At 37.0% G+C, this 21,985-nt stretch overlaps 2 protein-coding genes across 2 annotated transcripts in view; both read left to right on the top strand.

Moving 5' to 3' along the window:
- The first annotated feature begins 19 nt into the window (after positions 1-19).
- LOC117993302 (integrin beta pat-3-like) lies at positions 20-6,233 on the top strand. The gene is made up of 8 exons (XM_034981121.2): positions 20-249; positions 474-868; positions 1,598-2,108; positions 2,839-3,167; positions 3,858-4,004; positions 4,513-4,684; positions 5,061-5,472; positions 6,003-6,233. Exons 1-8 carry the CDS (start codon positions 94-96, stop codon positions 6,227-6,229), a joined length of 2,349 nt encoding a protein of 782 aa, XP_034837012.1. The 5' UTR covers positions 20-93; the 3' UTR covers positions 6,230-6,233.
- Positions 6,234-9,094: 2,861 nt separating this feature from the next.
- Positions 9,095-21,985, top strand: part of LOC117983619 (integrin beta-6-like) — a 63,133-nt gene continuing 50,242 nt past the window's right edge. Inside the window, exon 1 of the mRNA XM_034970237.2 lies at positions 9,095-9,391. Within this exon, the coding sequence (XP_034826128.1) occupies positions 9,245-9,391 (147 nt within the window). The 5' untranslated portion in view covers positions 9,095-9,244. The remainder of the gene's footprint in view (positions 9,392-21,985) is intronic.

Here is a 21,985-nt window from a genome sequence, read left to right on the forward strand (position 1 = left end):
CCTTCTTGAACGCATTTCGTGCGCATATTTCTTTATAATATTGTGTTTATTTAAGCTTAAATAATATTGTGTGTGATTTTAAAGTTATTAGAAATGAAATACAATAATATAGGGTATAGTAATATATTATTATCTTGTTTTATTTTATTAATATCTCAGAATGTGTTGGCATCAAACTCATGTGAATCAAGTAGCAGTTCGTGTGAAGAATGCATTGTAGACTCAAGCAAATGTGTTTGGTGTGCTATGGTAAGAGTTTTACATTTTTATGGTGGACTAGCCAATGCCCGCAACTTCGTTCGATTGATTTTGATTTTTATTTATAATCCCGTGGAAACTCTTTGATTTTCCGGGATAAAAAGTAGCTTATGTGTTAATCCAGGGTATAATCTATCTCCATTCCAAATAACAGCCAAATCCGTCTAGTAGTTAACAAAAAGAATTTGTAACAAGCTGTTTTGAATTTTTTCCAGGTTGATTTCAACGATACGAGATGTAAATCCGAAAAAGACAATCTAGACAATTGGTGCATCGATAACATAATCAATCCAAAAAGTGGAAATAAATCTGAAGGAAAAGATCTCGAGTTCAACTCTAACACTGGCGAAGTCGTACAAATAAAACCGCAGAAAATTAATATCGACTTGAGACCAGGAGACACGTATGATTTCGCGTTTTCTATTAAACCCGTAGAGAACTACCCTGTCGATTTGTACTTTCTTGTGGACGCTTCGGTAGAAATGAAAAAGGTGAAGCAGAAAATTGTCGACGAGACTGAAGCAATATATAGAAAAATGAAAAATTTTACCAAAGATGTTTTTCTCGGAACTGGATCGTTTATAGATAAAAATATTTTTCCATTTACTCGGTAAGTTAGCTATGAAATTTAGAAATTTGCGATGGTAAGTGGTGGTAACACGCAATTCCATTTAATTATTATTTTCAAATTTGGACGGCGTATATTTTTTGTAAATATAAATTTTTTAGTGATAAGTTTTTCAAATTAAAAACAATAACAGTTTTTATAAAATTCGCTGAATGTTTTAATTGCTTAAATTTGGCAGGTTCTCATATTGTCATGGTCTTAATGTTAAAGAAATAACGAGACATTTCACTGCAGTTAATAGCCTCATCTGGTGACAGAAGGGTTGGCTCATTTTTTGCGCACGAGATTTTTTGTCCAACACGCAAATGTAGTCAATATTCTTGACATCATTCCGCGGGCATGATTAGTACAATAATCATTGGGATAAGGCTCTTTTAGTTTTATTAAAATACTAGCTGAACCGCTCCGGCTTCGCTCGGGTGGAGTTTAGAAAATTGAGGGGGAGGTTGAATTAAATTTTTCTCTCCGTAAGAATCTTCCTCGCACTTCAAGGAATATTATAAAAAAATAATTAGCGAAATCGGTTTAACGGTTCTCGAGGTTTGCGATGACCAACACATTTGGTGATTATAGAAGATTTTCAATTTTAAAATAATGTTGTATGTAAATCGAAATTTTTCCTTTCGAAAACAAATCACAGCTAGGTACTTCTAAATCAAAGATCTCGACATTTTGCAATTTTTATAATTTGAACATTGTGATTTCTTTCAGATCGGTAAACAGCACAATAGCGTATTCTTTTCGCAACAGATTAAAATTAACGGACAAGTTTGAGAGTTTCCAGAAGACGGTAAACGAAACAGAGTTCGGATTCAACCACGATGATCAAGAAGGAACTTTAGATGCCCTTGCGCAAGTGATCACTTGTAAAAATGAAACTGGTTGGCGCAAAGAGTCTACAAAAATTGTAATCGTCTTAACTGACGGTCCTTACCATTGTGCTGGAGACGGGAAATGGGCTGGCATTTATCGTCCATACGATGGAAACTGCTATACAGAGGATGGTATTTACAAAAATGAACTAGTAATGGATTATCCGTCTGTTAGTATTATCAACAAATTAGCAGCGGATAGGGAGATAATAATTATTTTTGTGGTGAAAGAAAATCAGGAAAAAGTTTATAATGCACTGAGTAAAACTATAAGAGGCTCAATTGTTACTTTGTTTGAATCTGATGCAAGTGAATTTTCTATGAATGAAATTTTGACGAAACAATATCAGGTAAATAAATTAGAGTCACTATGCGTGGACGACTAGGTACCTACGTAGAGCGGAGCGAGACCAATAATTAATCTATGGTACCATGATGGTACCTACCTTAATCTATGGTACCATGATGGTACCTACCTTAATCTATGGTACCATGATGGTACCTACCTTAAATAGTAACTCTAACTTACTAAAAGTTTTCAGTCAATGTCAGATTTTGTTTCATAAAATAATGGAAACAAAAATCTCCTAACGTATTTTTTTTAATAATTTTTATAGTGATTCAAGGTAATTTCTAAATAATTTTAATACATATCAAAAATTGTCTATCGCTACTAGATAGCATGAACAGACGCTTCAGTACTGAGTGAACATACATACATATCACAAGTTTCGTCACTGGCAGTAAGCGAACCGTAATTTGGTGGTCAGAGCGTTGGTGCGGTTTCAGGAGACGCGGGTTCGATTCCTGCCGGTCCGCAATTTTTGATATGTATTTAAATCAATTAACATAATTTTGGAAATAATAGAACTTTTGACAATCATCTTTAGCCCATGCGCACCCATTGGAGGCCTTATGCTTTTTGCCGAATCCAATCGATGCCAGCCTTCATAAGTCCTCGCTACGCTCCGTTTACCGAGCCGCTATTCCACTCGAGGACCTTTCGACTCCAACGTCCATCGAATACTTTTGATAATACTGAAGTGTTATTTTAATTTACAATTTTTTTTCTTTATTTAGAACATAAGACACCAGCTAAAATTAAAAGTTAATTACATGGACCCTATCTTGCGTCAGTATTTTCGAATTTCATTCGATCCCGATTGCTATGAATCAACATGTCGGATAAAACCTGGCAAAGAAAAGAAGTTTAGAGGCAAAATAACACTTTTACAAAACATAGAACCTAATAATGTTGACATAGATATACTTACTGAAGGAATAAGGGAAAAACTAAATTTAAACATTAACATTATAAAAAATTGCAACTGCACTGTTGAAACAGATTCAGTCGAATGTGATTCCGCGGGTAATCTGAGATGTGGCATTTGTGAATGTAAGCCAGAAAGGTGAGCAATTAAGATTACCAATTTGTCGCATGTTTTAGTATGAGTTTTCTACCTAAACCGCGAATACTTAAACATCTACCAATAATTGTAAATTGACATTGTCAGTACGAAATAAACTCTTTGTCATTGTTTGGGTCCCAACTTTTCAGTTCTCATGCTGCAGGACGTTGCAATGCGCATATTAAGTGTACGATTCAGAGGACGTGTAATAAGAAACTGTGTGAAACACATCACACTGCATCAAGCGACAACGATGGAAAGACCACAGGTTCAAAATCACGCTTTGCTGTGTGGAGCGTCTTCATATAACTCATGCCAGTTAAGAAACGAATCGATGTGCAGCGATGCTCATCATTCCGTATCATCACACACTATACACAGGTTAGTGTGTAAATGAAAGGGAAAGATTAACCTCCAACCCGCTGGACTGACGACCTTAAGAAGATAGCGGGAAGTGGGTGGATGAGGAACGCGGAGGATCGTGTGTGGTGGCGTGCTCTTGGGAAGGCCTATGTCCAGCAGTGGACGCAAACAGGCTGATTGATTGATTAACGTCGCCATTTTCGATTCGTTTCTTTGTTGGCATGAGGTCTACAATTCCTTGTATAAAAACGTCTAGGAGCAGCTAAGGACTATTATTGTGAGTGTTTAGGGCTCAACAGCTCTCAAGATTGCCCTTTTCTTTTCCAGATATGGCCATAAGTGTAAGTGTGAAAGAAAGTCAAAAGCTATAAATCGAAACGACAATTCAACTTGTATTGCCCCTACCTTCCTTGGCAAAATATGTAGCGGCTTCGGAGCCTGTGATTGTGGGAAGTGCTCTTGCATAAACAACGAGTGAGTTATTTTTTTTTATAAATCGATGGAAAATCAAAGCTTTACTGCGCTCTCCTTATAGTATAAGGAAAAATAATGAACCTGCGTCAATCTCCAAAACGCAAGGTATCTTTGAATCAAGTAGTAACTGTTCAGCAGTGGAGCCGTAAAAAGCTAATAGGTACCTATCCAACCCACCATCGCATTAATTATAATCAATCCCTCCAGTTCATCCATTATAGTCAACATCTATCCACTGAGGCGTTTTCTAGTGCACCACCGTTAAATACGTCCTTCCTCTGTCTTTCTTATCCACCTGCTTGTCACCACCTAGAGATCATGGATCCAGAGGGCTGATGTTATTCAGCTTCTGATACGCACTCCAGACCGCTTAAGCTTAAGTCTACCTACTCCATCGCTATCGACTCTACGAGACAAAATCTAGCCTTTCAGCTTGCTAATCCGGTTGCTTTGATTGTGCTACGGATTTTTTTCTTGTGTATTAATGTATGTGAAAATTTGTTTCCAGTTACACAGGGACCTTCTGCGAATGCCACAAGAACATGTGTCCACTCTACAACGATCTGGTGTGTTCAGACAACGGCGATTGTAAATGCGGCACCTGCTATTGTCATGGAGGCTTCACTGGCGCTGCTTGCGAATGTACCTTGGCCAAGGACACTTGCATGAATGGCAAAATAGTTAGTAGTATTCTTCTGCTTTGTTCTAGCACTAATAAACTTCTATTGTTAGTTATACTTTTATGAGAAACAACTGCCATTATGATCTTCGCAACCGGTTAAGGAGAAAAAATAATATACAATCAGGAAAAGTAGATTAACCCGAAAAGCTCCACCTGAATTTTGGATTTTCGATATCATCTGACCGTCATCATGGTCGAATCGCAAAATTGTGATTACTATCACATCGCAACAATCTCAATTGTGATTGACTCAATTTGAGGTTTTCTTGCTTGACAGTCTATTTAGGCAATCGCAAAAGAGCGTTAATTAAATCATCACACTATAGTTGTCAAAGCACGGGTGCTCGGAAGTAACTTTGTTTTGTATTTTCTAGGAATGCAACAATCGTGGCAAATGCGTGTGTGGTAGCTGCCAGTGCCAGGAACCATCTGATTGGGACGCAAGACACAAAGGAAATCTGTGCAGACTTGATTGCACAGAAAAATCGTGCCACAGCCATCAATGCCAACTACTCGAGCCAATCGTATTGAGCTATTTGAACAAAGAAGAATACCAACACCATAATGAGATCAACATTACCGGCGTGAAAAATTTGATGGCCCAATATTTTGCGAATGATTCGACAAATAATGTGGTCAATTATTCGGAAAATGGTTGGCAGCATTGTCCAAATATGAAAACAGGATTTGGCTGCTACACTGCGTTCCTATACCGGTACAGTGAAGATAGTTATGGTACTGAAGTTAAAGTTCAAACAGATATTTCTTGCGCTGAAACTTATTACAGTAAGTATAAAGTACAACATAAACAAATAGTAAGTTAGAGACCTCCCTAGTGCAGTGGTGAGATATCGGGTTCGATTCCCAGCAGAGGCAATTTCTAAATTAGGTATCTCTAGTGTTGTGGCTTGGTGGGAAGGTTCAGCTGTCGCTTGATATTAGGTAGGTACCACCATACTATCAAAGCCGTGCTGCCAAGCGATGTAGGTTGCGGTGCGACACCGCCGCGTAGAAACCAATTAGGATTTTATAAAAACTGTCACATTCCGCTTCCATCGTACATATCACAGCCAAAAATTAACTTGTATCTGAATGAAAAAAGTAAGTAGGCACTCGTATATTCACGGTTGAAACATAGGCTTAGGAGCGTATCGAAAAAATTCTAAGTCTATGCGTTGAAAGGTAAAGTTGAGCACAAGAGTGTTAACAAAAATATGCCTACTTAAAATTTCTTGGGGAAGTTACGAGTAGCTATCTCGTTTCCAAGTCTTCCCTAAAACGACACCTTCGTTAAGAAATTTTATCATTTTCCACAGTGTACGGAGGGATATGCTTATCAATCCTGATACTATCCGGTCTAATAGCCCTGATCACATGGAAGTATATCACCTCTATGCGCGACAGACAGGAGTATGAGCGCTTCGCACAAGAGGCGGGAATTATGGACTCTCCCTGCGACAACCCTATTTACGCACCCGCGACTTCAACCTTCTACAATCCAGGGTTCAGGAAAAGATCGGATAGAAGAAAATCCAGAAGCTAGTCGATTTTTTTTTGTATTTTTAAAATTGTTCTAAAGTTATTATTTTATGCTGTTGTTATTTTATTCCTCGAGAGATCAGCCTTTACGTCAGATGTGTCGACTTTTTAACCGAATTTCAAAAAAGGAGTGGATTCTCAATTCGGTGCATTTATAACCGACTTAAAAAAACGGTTCTCAATTCGTCGGAATCTTTTTTTTTAAATGTTTTATGTATGTTCCTCGATTACTCGAAGACGCCTGGGCCGATTTTGAAAATTCTTTTTTTGTTTGAAAGGGTATACTTCAAAGTTGGTCCCATTTAAATTTGGTGAAGATCTGGTGAACATCTTCGAAGATAGATAATGGAACTCCTCAACGGATAAGAGTAAATTGCTCGCGATCTGTGTAATAGCTTAGTAAACAGTAGATTTTTAACCGAGCATAGCATATTTTAATACCATGGGCCACTAAAAATTGTTAATTTTTTTTACAAAAAAAATAAAAACCGACTTCAATACCTAGCCACAAACACTAAAAATTAAAAAATAATTTAATTTATTACCGAATTTATTATGTAACAAGAGTTAATACAGTTCCATGATAATATTTTTTGGAGTCGGTGGCAATGAGGTGCCATTGTGGAGTCTCATAAAAATATGAAGTCTAGACGATTCGCGCAGCTAAAGCCAATTATTTGCTTGCGCATCACACGATAGCTACCTATCACACCAGACACCAACAGCTGTAAATCTGAGTAAAGTTTCTAAGCTAAAGATCAAAGTCGATTGAGCCCAACCTGAGGATATTATTCAAGAAAGAAACAGTTAATACCTACCTACCTACAAGCGTTGAGTTATTATGTATGATAGTAATATTGCCACAATAAAATTATAGGCGTTGCTAATGTGTTTTTTTTTTAATTTTTAACTCTAAAGTACAAAAATACGAAGAATAATATAATTGTGATTATTTAAAATTCACTAACCAAGTTTAAATGAATGTGGTTCCGTTCCCAGTTCTGTTGGAACTACGGAAGCGGAACTACGTTTTAGATTAGGTATCTCTATGGAACTACGTGACCTAGTACCATAATGTATTAGGCGCGATTCGCGAAAAGTTTACAGTGTCAGCGAATAGATGGCACTATTCAATTGTGATTATTTATAAAGGATTATACTTGACGTGTTAATTTAAACAATTATGTAGGTAGATACTTGTAATTAAAATATTATTTGATTTTGGGTACGTACATTAAAATACATTTCTTTTACAACAAGAAAATTATTGTTCTTTATACAAAACATTAGGTACCTACACAAAACAATAATATTTTAAGAAACTTTTACATATAATATTATGTTTGTAAATGGTATAGGGTATGCAGTACATAATACGTTAATTATATTATAATAATTAATGTTCGTAGTTATTTTATATTTAGTTATCATCCTCATAATAGATGGCGCTGAACGATTTTGATTGTATACTATATTGTTGATAATTTAAAAAGATTTACATACATATATATTCCACGAAAAACATATTATATTTATAACACTATTCTTTAAAAATAATATTTTAGTTGTGATTTATGAAAACAAAATATTTTAAGTTATCGAATCATTTTAATTCAGAAACCTTGAGTCACGCTATAGGTGTTTTTTGTTGTTTGTGCTTATATACAAAAAAAATGCTAGTTGAAATGGAGAGTCCGTTTCTACACAGTAAGGCAGGACTTTGGGGTTTTAACTGCTCTGACACACCCCACCATTGACCCAATGCACTGTAAAAAGTCATGGGGTAAGGACGCTTGTCGTTCAACAAAGGCAAATGGCGCTTTTATAGCCCCACCGCTGATCGGAGGAACCTGGTGCACGTTCCCGGAGTTCCGACGAACCGTTACGTATAGGGTGTTCTGTACTATAATGTACAGCTGATTACCTATCGTACAAAACTTCTAGTTAGGGACTGAAATAGTCCTTTCTGATGGCACGAGAGGCCTACTAAACCTCAACTCCACTGATGTAGAAAATTTGACTCTCTTTTTAGCATATTGATACATTAAACTACCAAAATTCGACCATTAGGCGTACTTCAGTCAGCATATCTTAAGAAAATTCTTTTCAAAAACGAATAATTTTCTTTCAACAGATTCAATTTTCTGCGCCGAATGTCATAAAGTCAACTAGATGATGTCCACGACTTCACCTGCGCGTATTTAGGTTTTCAAAAGCTCTTTATAATATTACAGAATAAAAATAAGTCCGCAACAGGTTGAGATGGCAATGGGCAAGGGACGCCCCGCACACCCGCATGTGACCCGCGCTCGCGCGCACCAAGGAAGCGCGGGGGCTGTGCGGGTGTGCGGTGCGTTCCCTCCCCTATTGCCATTTCGACCTGTTGCGTACTATAACTGCATCTCCGGGATGCAAGCTATCTCGGTACCGTCAAAAGCGAACAGACAGACACTTTTGCATTTAAAATATTAGCACAGATTTACGATTAGTGATGGATTACCGATATTATCGAGTTTGTCAGAAAAAGTTTTTTTTATTAAAAACCGTTTATTTAATCATACCTACCCACCATACCTATATAATACTTACCTAACTGAAATAAAAAATGCCCTAATTAGTTTTCTAACTGTATTTTGTAAATACAGGCAACAATGAGTAGGTAGGTAAGTACCTACTATGTTTCGTGCTGCCTGTCTACGAACACGTAATAGACCGAAACAGAATACCCACATTTTAATTATTGCTTTCTTATAGAATGATAACGAAAAATATGTCCATTTCCGCGAATTTCCTTGAAAGCGATGATTCATCTGAGACTGATCAAGTGAGCGAGAGAGGTCATCCGTTCAACGTATAGTCTGTTCACGAGCGCGACACGGAGCTAGCGCGTATTCGGTATTTGAATTTTCGTACGCGTTCGATTTTTCCAAACTCGATTTCAGCGCTACGAGATCTTGTGCTTGTGTTTATTTAAAAAAATTAAAGTTGATGATTTTAAAATAAATTTCGATTAAAAACAATGGCTTCAGTGTGGTTTACAGTGGTTATTTTGATTTCAATTCAACAAGTTATCGCAATATATCGCGATTGTGGCGAATATCAGAATTTGAAAAACTGCAACGATTGCATCCGATGTGGCGGACACTGGTGCAATGATCCAAATGAAGTAAGTAAATTAAAGTTTTTTCTTTTATCTATTGAGAAGGTATTCATAAATATTGATCCTATTGATCAAACTATGTACCTACTTACCGTATATTTTTAAAAATATGAATTTTAGGGTAGCCAGCGTTCTTTGTTAAGTTACAATTTTTAAATATTACCATATTTCTAAGTATTACCATAGCGTAAATAATAATATTTTCGCAGCTGAATTTTTCTATGTAGGTACAAAGTAGGTATCTATAGTTATACGTGTCAGGTCGAGATGGAAGTCAGGGAGGAAACGCCCCGCACACCCGCACAGCCCCCGCGCTAACCCAGTGCGGGTGAGCGCGGGTTACGATGTGGGTGCCCGGGGCGTCCCCCCGCCTCATACCCTGATCTGTGCGCCGATTGCCATCTCGACCTGTCACGGACTTAAACGTATACCTACTAACTAAGTAAAGTAAGGTAAAAAATGGGTGATAAATTAAGTGGAACTTTAAATAAATTAGTTTTTAACAACAATTTAGCCTTCTTTTTCATCGATTTAGGCGACTGACTGAAATCCGAAAGGTCATAATTATTATGTTCGAATCTCAGCTGTTGCATTGGTCTAATATATTGTCACATATTATAACACATAGGTAGTAGAACAGGAAGAGAAAGAGGAATATAAGTTATGTTTAAATAAAAAAAATCATGATTATTGTACCTATCTATTGAGCGGTGATCGCTTAGTGGTTAATTTTTTTTTTAATTTTTTAATTATTTTTTTCCACACAAAAAGAAAAAACACTTACAATATTGGTTTCTTCGTGCTCGTAAGCGCTTGGCGGCTTGTCTGATATTGAGGTCGCATATGATAATATAAGCAATTCAATATCACATGGTAACGAAACCTGCATGCCCAGGAGCTCTCCATATTGTTCTTAAAGGTATGTGAAGTCTAACAATCCGCACTGGACCAACGTGGCGGACTATATGACCTAAGCCCTTCTAATTCTGAGAGGACACCCGTTCTCAGTAGTTGACCGACGATGCAATATTGTGTCTATTGGAATACCTACTTAGTTCAACGAAATGCTATGAAAGTTTGATCGTTTTCGTCATAGTTGACCTTCCACCATGTTCATGGCGTAGCGTGACTCATATGGATGACTCTTATTTGTATTTCTTGCTAAAATACCATAAGATATACTTACTTTATATACTTAGGTACCTTTATAGTTTGCATGTTTTCCTTAACTTATTGACGACCTCCCTTGGCGCAGTGGTGCGTGCCGCGGTCTATAAGCGGGAGTTACGGGGATCGATTCCCGGCAGAGACAATTTTTTAACTTGGAATTTCTAAATTGTCTCTGTTGTTGTCGAGTCCAAGTGAATTGAACGAAGTCCAATTGTTGGTCCAAGCGTCGTACTTTAAAACGTCGTACGTTTCTTTCAAAATGAAAATTCCATCGTAAAAGGAACACGATATAAAACTCATATTTCTATGTTTTTTTTATCAAATTTATTTATAGGGGTTTGGCTTTGGTCACAAAGTGAACATGACGTCACTCCTGTGGAACCTAAACAGTATATAAAAATATCTTACTCTCTACGCCTAAGCCCTCTTAATACTAATTTGTGAAGCCTTCTCGGATGCCGGAAAGGCAAGAATGCTTTTTCATATTCCTGTGGTTAGGAAATTCACATACTGTAAAAATCTGACCTTTCAGCTTTTACTTACTGTGAGTCGAATTGGACTGGAATCGGCGTCATATCTATGCAATATGCGAAGATCTTTATTCGGCATATCCAGACTTCTGTATATAACACGCATGTGGCGACACGAATCAAGACGGAGTAAAGGGATCCTGTGACGTTACGTCTGTGTTCGGAATCATTTTGATTAAATTCTATTGTTGTAAAATCTAAAGATTTTACCCATTTTAACTTTGGCTTTGACACTAACTAAGGGTTAAAGTCCTTTACCTCTGCAACTAGGTACAGAGTTATGCGTGTATACAACGTTGTAAAAAGAAAAAGACTCAGACGGAAGGAAACAATTGAGTCAATAACGTGGACTGAAGCAGAACGCTGGCGATCTATTTTGGATTCAGTCACATGAACACAATGAACTTTTAAAACGCAAGAAATGCATGTTGCCTTTTCAGAGCCTATCCGCCATGTTTGGTACAGAGATAGCGATCTTCAAGATGGTCATATAATGTAGGTATGGCACAGAGATAGCGCATCTTGAAGATAGACATACACTTCTGTTTGAAGTTGGGCGTTTAAAGAAATTACATAGGCAACGCCGTGAAGAAAAATATCGTGAGAAAACCTATACACGCCTGAGAGTTCTCCATAATGTTCTCAAATGTGTGTGAAGTCTGCCTATCCGCACTTGGCCAGAGTGGTGGACTAAAGCCTAAACCCTTACTATCTTATAGTGAGAGACACATGCTCAGTATAATGGCATGTAATGGGTTGCATTGCACACTTACACTTGCAAGACGTCATGTAGCTCCTCTCTTTACACCCTCCCTGGCGCAGTGGTGAACGCTGTGGTCTTATTAGTGAGAGGTCTGGGGTTCGATTCCCGGCGGGGAAATTCGAAATTTTATAAGTAATTTCTAAATTTTCTCTGGTATGGTGGGAGACTTCTGCCGTGGCTAGTTACTAACGTGAAAGCCGTGCCGCCAAGCGATTTAGCGTTCCGGTACGATGCTGTGTAGGAAACAAAAGGGGTATGAGTTTAATGAAACTTCCATACCATCTTTGACTACATCATCACTTACCACCAGGTGAGATTGCAGTAATAGGATAACTTGTATATTATGAACAAAACATTAAATTAAAACTTGTTGTCAAAGACAGAATCTATTCTATAGTCTACCCTCCCTCCATCTATATTACGTTGCATCAATTTACTGCTGTGAAAAGGTCTATTAATTGACCTGAATTGGTATTTTTCACGTGCATCTAAACATCTCTTTCAATCGGTTCGCTATCTAATACAGTCTCACCTCTACACAATCCTTTTATTGTAAACTAGGCCTTAAAATGAACACAACTAATGCTATTTTGCTGTAAACTTAAAACTGGTTTCGGTGTGACCAAATGAACCTGACCAGCTAATTGCCGTACGCTAATTATTACGGCTCTAATTTTGACGAAACTGCGTAAAATTAGGATATTGTACTTTGTGTTGCAATGACGCTTACCGTTTGTCAGGGTTAAAGTTCGTCGGCGACTGTGGTAACAACGGCTTTTCTTGATTTTAGGGTTCCGTATCTCCAGAGAAAAAGGGACCATTACAGAATCACTTCGTTATCTCTCTCATTTCTCTCTGTTTGTCGTGTCTGTCAATACCAAGGGAATCAAACCTACAGGGTACTTTCCGTTGACCTAGAATCTTGAAATTTGGTAGGTAGGTACCTATTGTAGGTAGCAATGTCTTACAGCCACAGACCACCACCTATAGACGCCTAATAGCGACACTCCCGATCGCCAAGCTTAGGCAGTTGCTTAGCATAAAAGTATAAAAGATCGGGCTGAAATTTGGCATGCAGATAACTTTTATGACGTAGGCATTCGCTAAGAAACGATTTTTGAAAATTCAACCCCTAAGGAGGTGAAATAGGGGTTTTAAATTTGCGTAGTCCACACGGACGAAGTCGCGAGCATAAGCTAGCTCTACGCATAAAATAAATGTACATGTACATTAGTTATTTGATGATTCCGCACAATCAGGTGAAGTGGTGGGGTAGGGAAGGTAAAAGATCGATAGGCAAATTTCCTGCACAACCCCAATTTCCAATATCCGGCGCCTAGCTAAATAAAACACTTCGTTAAAGGCCATTAATTTGTATTTAGGTTAAAAATAAAGTCTACAAAAAAAGGACTAGTAGGTACTTAGTAAGAAGGAAGAAATGATCGCTAGGTAAAAGTGCCCACTCTTTTTATTACTAAAATACAATCAAATTTTTGAAGCCTAGGTCAAGATAGCCTTAAATTATAGCATGGTATTTTTCATGTACCTACTTATTTTTAATTTGGATGAAAAAACGACGAAAAATCGATCTGGACAGTGTTAGCTAAAAGCGCGGATTACTTTGCTCGCCATCAAAAGCGAACAAATGTTAATTTATCTAAAAAAAAAAAAAATTTTTATGATGAAGTACCTACTTGGTGAAAATCTATCTACGATCTTTGAGCAGTATAATTAATAGTACCTATACTTACTGGTGGTAGTTAGGTACCTACAATGAAGTCTGCTTACTTTGTTGTTTGTTAAGCACATAATAGATAATATTGATAGGAAAATAATTAGAGACGCCTATGCTCTAACATGGCTCTAAACGTATTCTACGTATTAACTATATATTACCTATATCTATTAATTTGTAATACCTACTTATTTTCTTTTTAGAAGTCTTGAATTCTAGCACACCACGTCATTATCTACTACAAAATCACAAAATATTTACAAAGTCCTTTCAAACTATAGAAATTAAACGGATCGTTTTGAGAGAAGGCCTTTGCCCTGCAACGAGACATAGGATGGAGTTTCGTCTTTTTATTCGCCAAGAAATACTACATTTAACTGCGACATCTCCAGTGTGTTACTCTTATTAGGGTTCAGCACTAAAAACATACTTGATAAAAGAACTCCTTTTATGCATTAAATACAAACTTTTTTCAAGTCTACGTTTTTATAAAAAATATTTTAGAAACCATTTCAAAATGCTATCTCGCACTTGTATTTTTTGGCTTTTTTATTTATTCTTTCGCTGGGGTTCCTTCTACACATGAAGGGCTAAAGTTGTTATACATATCTTCTTATTATGTATTTTATAGTATAGCTAATTACATATAGGTTTTTATTGAAAATATTACAATAAAACTTAAAGCTAGCCTTATCTAATTACTATAAAAATCATGCCCGCGTGGAATGGTGCCAAGAATACTAGCTGCATTTCCGCACTGAACAGCCAGGCTGATCGCAAAAAATGAGCCAGCCCTTTTGTCACCAGATGACGCTATTAATCGCGGTGAAATATCTCGTAAAAAAATTTTAGGACTAAGTCTCCATAGCCTCAGGGTCTCCGCTCTCCATGGCAAACGGAACAAAAATGTTACTCTCGATAAGAGAGGCATACCTACTTGCGTTTGGCGTTTTCAGTCATTTCTGCTGCGGCTCCCGGTCATGATGCTGTCTCCCTGATATGACACCTGTAGGGCGATTGTCTAAAACCTGCATCAATCATTATTACAATCTCAACTGTTCTGATTGGCTAAATTTGTGCGATTCTTGTTGCAACAATGCATTGTGGCCAATAGTGAGCGAGCATTAACCAATCGGAGATGATTGCGATCGTGACATTTTAGCTGTCAAACAACCGCGGTAGGGCCAGGGGCCAATGTGTTTTGACACATTGCGTCCCACATTGGCGCCCGTCCCCGTTCCCAGGTAACCAGCGGCAATCCTTCAGGTATCTTGCCATCATTCCGACTAATCCCTTGTAGCTTGATATGTGTTAGGGTAAAAGAATTTTTAAAGAACATATTATTAATTAGTTACTTACCGCAGCTATTGAAAAATTATGAATTGCCCTCACTTTAAAAATAAAATTACATAAACTACGGAACCTAATCCTGTCAAACCCTTTTATACTTGGCGAGCTTCGTTTAATGTCGCCAAGCTTCAAGTTGTGATTTAATCCTAGCAAAGATACAGTGAATCATAGAGGATAAAGTGCTGGCCCAGCGCCATATCAATTCTATTATACTCATTCCTATTTGCTTATTGTTGGGTATTTGCATAAAATAATTGCTCATAGACCAAGAACAGACAAACGACTTCTTCCGACGACCAGTACAGTTTTATTAAACCCGCATGCATAAAATTCGGGTCCGTTAACTTACTATTAAAATTATCATAACCTAGTAGAATTTTAGGTAGTGAATTCAGATATTGACAACTCTATTAACAAACGAATTATAAAATTGGTGTTAAGTATGTAAGTATGTATTGTATAAAACAATCAAAAAATAATCATTATTATCTAAAATGTTGTACCTACTAGAGAATGGATGATAGTTTTCCTTAGGTGAAATATGAAATTAGTCACGCACTACAGTAAGTCGAACATCGAAGCAATCAATTCTATATTTTTAAACCCTCAAAGCAAAAAGCTTTTTAAATATATAAATGTTTTATTAGTAGTTTCAAAATAAGTACGTAGTTAGTCATAGTCATAGTATTGAAATGTAGTAAAATGAAAAATATAAATAGTGGTTTTGGTTGGTGGTCGGTATGTTCTAGTTTTTAGGTGTTATTTTGTATTTTACTAAAATTGTAAACTGGAGCATTGGACAATTCTAAAAATACTGTCGTAAGTCGTCCCCCAGCTCTTAGACTACCATATTAACGCAGCATGACTCCGTATATCTTGCAGTTTATCTGCATTTTAAAGTCGACGCCGTTTGTATGTACAAGTAGCTGACCAGCATATATATTTGCTATTTTAGTTGCCTATCTAATTATACAAAACTCACGTGGTCAATGTTTGCAAATGTAAACATTGTTTCTTCAACTTAACAACATAATTTATGTTAAATATTCTTTTCCAAGTTCAAGATTATATCAGTGAAATTTAATGACATACTCAAGTATTAGTCACCTCCATATAGAGTGGAGGGTGGGACAAGATATTATAATATAGATAAGGTTTATTATACTTAGGATAGCGTAGATCTCTCTCTCTCTCTCTCTCTTTCTCTCGTATTACTGAGGATCGGACTTCTTCCATCAAAGATCGTCCTGTGGACGTTGTCGTGCTATGTGCAATGTGCATCGGTTACTCAAGCTTCTGACTGTATAAAATGAGCTATACGTTGATATGTCAGTCATTCGGTATTTCCTTTTATGGATGTACATAAAGATGATATGATATGTTATAGGTAGGTACACCATCAAAAGCGCATTCCTTAGAGTGGCATTCATCCGTACGCATTTCTTCATTCATTTACCGTGCAAACTTAAAGGTATAGATATTTCTTTCATATTCCAAATCAAAAACAAACAATACGTGCATTTTGGAACGTTTTCATTCACAATTAGCATTAATTTACAAAACAGTTACGTGTATTGACTTCCAGTTAACGCGTTATAACATCGTGTGCGGCGAAGTACGGATCCCAAAACATCCGTAGTACAATCACAGCCGTTACTGAGAAATTATATTTATAACCCGCTGACCCATATACAATCCTGTTTTGGACATTAAAATGGTTGCGTAATTTTTATGTCTCTCGGTGTAATCAGAGGACCAGCGGACGAATTAACGAAACGCACTGGGGAATTCAATATACTAGGGTTGTCAAAAATAAATCACTTTTATTTTGAGTAGGCCTGCTTTATATACTCTTTAGAAACGTCTATTTTGCCTGAAGTTTGAAAAGTAGATTCTGAAAAAGAAGCAGGCAAAAAACTCGGCAGTTACCTACCTACCAATTGTCATTAATCTATTGTGTGCAAGGTAAATGCACATAATAGTCAATCGAAAGTTCCGAATATATGTATAAATACTTACTTTTTTAATATGTTTTTATAAAACTATAATTTGAACATACTTAAATAATGAGGCTAATTCCGCTGTACACAATCTGCTATTTTAAATATAAAATTAAATAAATAAATTGCTATCATAATGTTGCTTGCGGAAAAGGATAGCACTAAATTTAGACCTGTTAATTTAGTTTAGTTTAGAGATTGTGTGCAAGAGAATCGGCCCCAATGTATTTAGAACTAAATTAAACCGTATAAGTATTTTTCCAAATCCATCCGAATCCGTCCACATTATTGCATTACTATTTTAGGGCCGATCTTTGTTTTTCAATTTTCATTACCGTGTCAAAGCTATCATGCCCAACGCCCGTATAATCAATCACCCATATAATCATTTCAATAATATTCACACGAACGTGCAATTACTTTAGCGGCAACATTTTTAAATTAGTGTGTTTTTCAACGAGACATTTACATGAACTTTACAGTGTTTCAACACTTTACAGACATAATATAGTATATCTTTGCAAAATTGAGGATAATGGGAAACCGCTCGGTTTGATTGATTGCGTGGGTTTGTGGGTAGTACGTTATGCAGTATACTTACTTAATTGCTTAACGTGATTTCGATATAATGTATCACAATGTTGAACGTTGGTATTTACAAGTGTAAGGCACTAAAGGGTCAACATGTGACTAAGTTTAATTATTGGGTGTGAAGCGAGGCACTTAATAGTGATGACTGATTGATAAGCCAACTCGACTGCCCAGTTTTTTCAAAAAAGCTTTTTAAAGCTCGACGGCTTGTCGACGGAAAGTCAAAAGGTTGCAAGTTCAAATCCCATAAGTTTTACTATTTTCGTATCTATAGTTACTCCTAGCAGTCCTAGCAGAGAGGTAATATGAGAGTCTATAACTATCTAGACTATCAATTTACAAAAGAAATAAGAACCTTTAGGAAAATAAGAAGAAGGATAGGAACCTAAATAACTCTTAATAGAAATTAGAATCTTATCCTTTACTTTTGCACATCATCGTCTATCATCTCAACCCATCGCCGGCTCACTGTCTACAGTCAGAATGAGAAGGATTGTATTACAAAAAAATATACATCGTCTAAGCGTGGATTGGCAGACTTAACACACCTATAAGAATATTTTAGAGAAGTCTCAAAGTATACTTACGCAGGTTTCTTCACTATGTTTTCTTCACATTTTTGTAACAATATTTTGCAATTTATTATATAAATAAATTGCTTGTTATTTTTGGAATCTACATTCAGCAAAAATCCACCCACAGCAAGTATGATTTGGTCACTGTAAAAACCTATACCCAAGTTCTTCGATGTTGTAACTTATCTTTTGTACATTCTCCGTATTGTTAGGAAATAGTCAGTACAGCACCCTACGCTCATTCAAAGGACCGCCCACAATAGATTTGATTTGATCCGTCGATTACAAGTGATTTTCTCGTCTTACTTTTATTTACACTTCAACCAGTGGTACTACTAGACGCAGAGTAAGAGCCATCTCTATTTGTATTACAAAAGGTCTGTTAAAATATTGCTTATCCGCCCAGCTTTACTCGAGCTGAATCATTCCTGAAAATCCTTCCTTAGTCGCAGTTTATACAAAATCTTACAACTATTTATTAGGATTTCCCAACTATTATTCTATAGAAAAGGGTAAAGGAAACCTACAAAAGTGCAACATAATAAATTAACCGACAACTACCAATGACGGACAACAAAGTCGTGGCGTAGACGTACCTAATCCAATTTGTAATCCGTACTTAAGTCGAATCCGTCGCCTAGAAGCCATTAAAATCCGGCCATTCACCCGGTCAAAGGCATTAGATAAAGTCCTAAGGTAGTTTGTAACTCGAAACTACCTTCAAATCGTATCTTTGATTGTAAGGTTTCAGGAGTAACTTATTTATTTTGACAGATGAATTTGTCCACCACACTAAAGGTTCAGGCTCGCGCGGCTCCCTCATAAAGTGCCTCGGGATCGGTTGAGGCGACGCCACGTGTGCCCGAGCAAACCACGAAGACCAAGGTCCAAGGCCCGGCCAGTAACCACGTCAACCGAGCATTTGGCTCGCGAGCGTATGCGATATCAAATACATTCGTCGACACACACTTTTATTATATGCGAAAACAGGAAATAGTTTTTTTTAATAAAACTTAAAGATTTTTTGCACTAAGACTCCATGGCCCCAGGGTCCCCGCGGCAAACGGAACAAAAATGTAACTGTCGATGAGAATAGCTTGAATTCTAGAACAGACGTAGGCTAGGGTACTTTATAACAAGGAAATCATTAAGATTTGAAGCATAAGATAGACCTTTTGAGTTTGCTTAGGTTATGTAATACATATTATCTACCTACTTTGAATTAATTGAGAATCGAGATGGCAAATGACCAAGTAAACTTTGTAGGACTTTTGTAGCTTATAGATGAAGCATAATACTTAATAAGTGAGTAAGTAGGTTGGTTGGTAGCAAACTTGAAACGTTCAATATGCCGTTACAAGATAATCATCAATATGAGTGATTGAGAGCATTGGTATTTGAGCTAGGTGCCTATACATTTACTCGAATCCTTATAAGTGTACAAAACCGTAACGCCTAAAATGGCATTGACCGACATTGAACTGTTCGGCCGTGACTCAAAATCTGTTTTGCAATAAAACTACATCGTTATGCCTACTTACTTCAATTAGAGGTGAAGATTGTGACTGCTTTATAAAACCTCCAATTTGCACTGGTTTTTTATTCGCCTTGTGAACATAATATTATTGTACAGTACGCGGCATTAAATAATGTACATCGGTCTTTAGATTGACATTTCAGCTTTGTAGAGCGTTGTCTCTGTCACTCATAGGTATGACGTTTTGTCGGTCTCAACGACAAAGACAGTGCTTTTTTTTATTGACTAGCGCTTGGCTGCAATCAGACCTGGGTGGCAAGTGATGATGCAGCCTAAGATGGAGCGCGCTTGCCTAGAAGATGCCTATTCACTCTTGTCTTGAAGGTACCCAAGGTATAGGTGCTCTACAAGTTTGCTATCTCCTTCTAAAGGTCGATGTACATTAGTTTCGGCCGCGTACTGTACATTGTTTAGCTATAAAGAACTGTAGATATTCGTGTGCCTAATACCTACTTTTTATGACCCTTATCGTTTAGCCTCAGTGCATATATCGTGCACTGTGGCTACATTGTTGCTGATCTCAGGGTTGGTGAGTCTGGTCGTGGTTAGGCATACCAACTGTAGCCGTCGATCCCGGTTATCACTAACATCATAATAACCGGTTAAACTGAGAGTCAAAATCTCTTTTCTAGTTGAAGCTGTTGAACCCACCTCATTATTATCCCAAGAAAACTCTTCATCACCCATCACCGGCCCACTACTGCCCCGGGTCTCCTCTCTGAGTGAGAAGGGTTTAGGTCATAGTCTGCTGGTCATAGTGCGCTCGGGACCGAACCCCTGACCTCCCGAAAAGAAGGCGGACGTCTTAACCACTAGGCTATCACAGCTTTTTTTTGAAGAAAACTCTTTTATATTAATGGAAATTAGAAAGGGGTTACGACATTCAGCATTAAAGAAGACGATGCAGAAAAAGAACATGATTGGAAGGTTGCTTCGAGTCAACAATTTATTTTTATGACAACACTAGCTGACCCGCCCAAATTAACACAGTAATTTAATATTTCCTAAAACTCTACCTCAAAGCTCTACTATTCTTACAAATACTATACAATTATTAATTAATTACTTCTATGCTCATTTTAGTCAAGAGAAAAATAAACATTTCAAACAGGTGAAGGTTGTCATGCCTAGAAGATACTATTACAAATATATTCTGAATTCCTCGAACTTGTTGTGAAGCATTGATTTTAGACAGGTTATTTTTATTGGACAGGTTAATAAGAGCTACTTTAGGGGTAATTTTTTGGAAAACGGGATTAGATAGGAATAGGTTAGATTAGGTAATAATTAATATTAATATGTATTTTTATGTAATTAATAGTAATTCTTTTAAACTAAACACCCTACATGATTTCATGACAATTGTTTGAGCGAATCGGGAGGTTATAGACAAACAGAATAGAGGTCATCCGACATCAATGGGGAGAATGGATATGGAAATACCTGCTATAATAAACCTCAAAAATAATATAACCGGAATCTTCAAAATCGTTAATCACTTCGCTGATTAATTACAAGGACATAATTATTAACGATATTATTTATGCCAATTGCTGTCAACATTTTAAGAAGAATAATGTCACCAATAAGTATTCAAAACCCATAATTACCGTGCTCCAGAAACCCATTAACATTAAAAATGCATGTATTTATAATATGCAAAGTGCAGGTGTTTACGTAATTAACCTTTAGGATTGTATTTCATAATGGCCACAATATTTTATCCCCTGATAAAATGATAATAAAGTCCTCCCGGCTAAATTTCGACCACTGGCGGCGGCGGACGAAATTGATGAGGCCATCTCGGCTCATCAATTATAACTCTTCTGATTGGTTTCATATTATTCGATATGTTACACCCCTTAACTGTACCCAAAAGAGCTGATGACAGACCGACTCTGACTTGACCGCCGGTGGATAAGGTAGCTTTCCCAGTCAGTCCGTGCTAGACCTCTGAAGAGGGTAAACGTCTCTTGACTCTTCCAAATATCCGTGTTCTATTCCTAGTTTATTTTATTTTTCAAGTTTAATTGATTAATTAAAGTGTATTTCTTTTAGTTATTAAATAAATCTTTTTTTAAAAACCTTTTCGAAAGAACCCTTATAACATTGGTGGCAGCGTAAAGGGATACAAATTAATATCCCTGGACCCTCTGTGTAAATCAGTGACAAAGTGAACTAATTACTATATCAAAGTGACAAACGTGAAGTGAAACTATTACAGTGTTAGTAACATATGTGCTACTCTGTGTCCCTCTGTGTCCCTCTGTGTACCTCTGTGCCCTCTGTGTCCTGTCGAGGAATCTACCACTGAGCCATCGGAGCATCCGCAATCCCCGAAATGCAAGC

This window comes from Maniola hyperantus, chromosome 1 (genome assembly GCF_902806685.2).
Source record: "Maniola hyperantus chromosome 1, iAphHyp1.2, whole genome shotgun sequence".
NCBI lineage: Eukaryota > Metazoa > Arthropoda > Insecta > Lepidoptera > Nymphalidae > Maniola > Maniola hyperantus.

What these genes read in the sequence shown, in the direction of transcription:
- LOC117993302 (XM_034981121.2), top strand. Translation starts at nt 94, where the DNA reads ATGAAATACAATAATATAGGGTATAGTAATATATTATTATCTTGTTTT. An exon ending in AATATTTTTCCATTTACTCG is followed by an intron (nt 869 to 1,597) that starts GTAAGTTAGCTA and finishes GATTTCTTTCAG; the next exon opens with ATCGGTAAACAGCACAATAG. An exon ending in CTTGCATGAATGGCAAAATA is followed by an intron (nt 4,685 to 5,060) that starts GTTAGTAGTATT and finishes TGTATTTTCTAG; the next exon opens with GAATGCAACAATCGTGGCAA.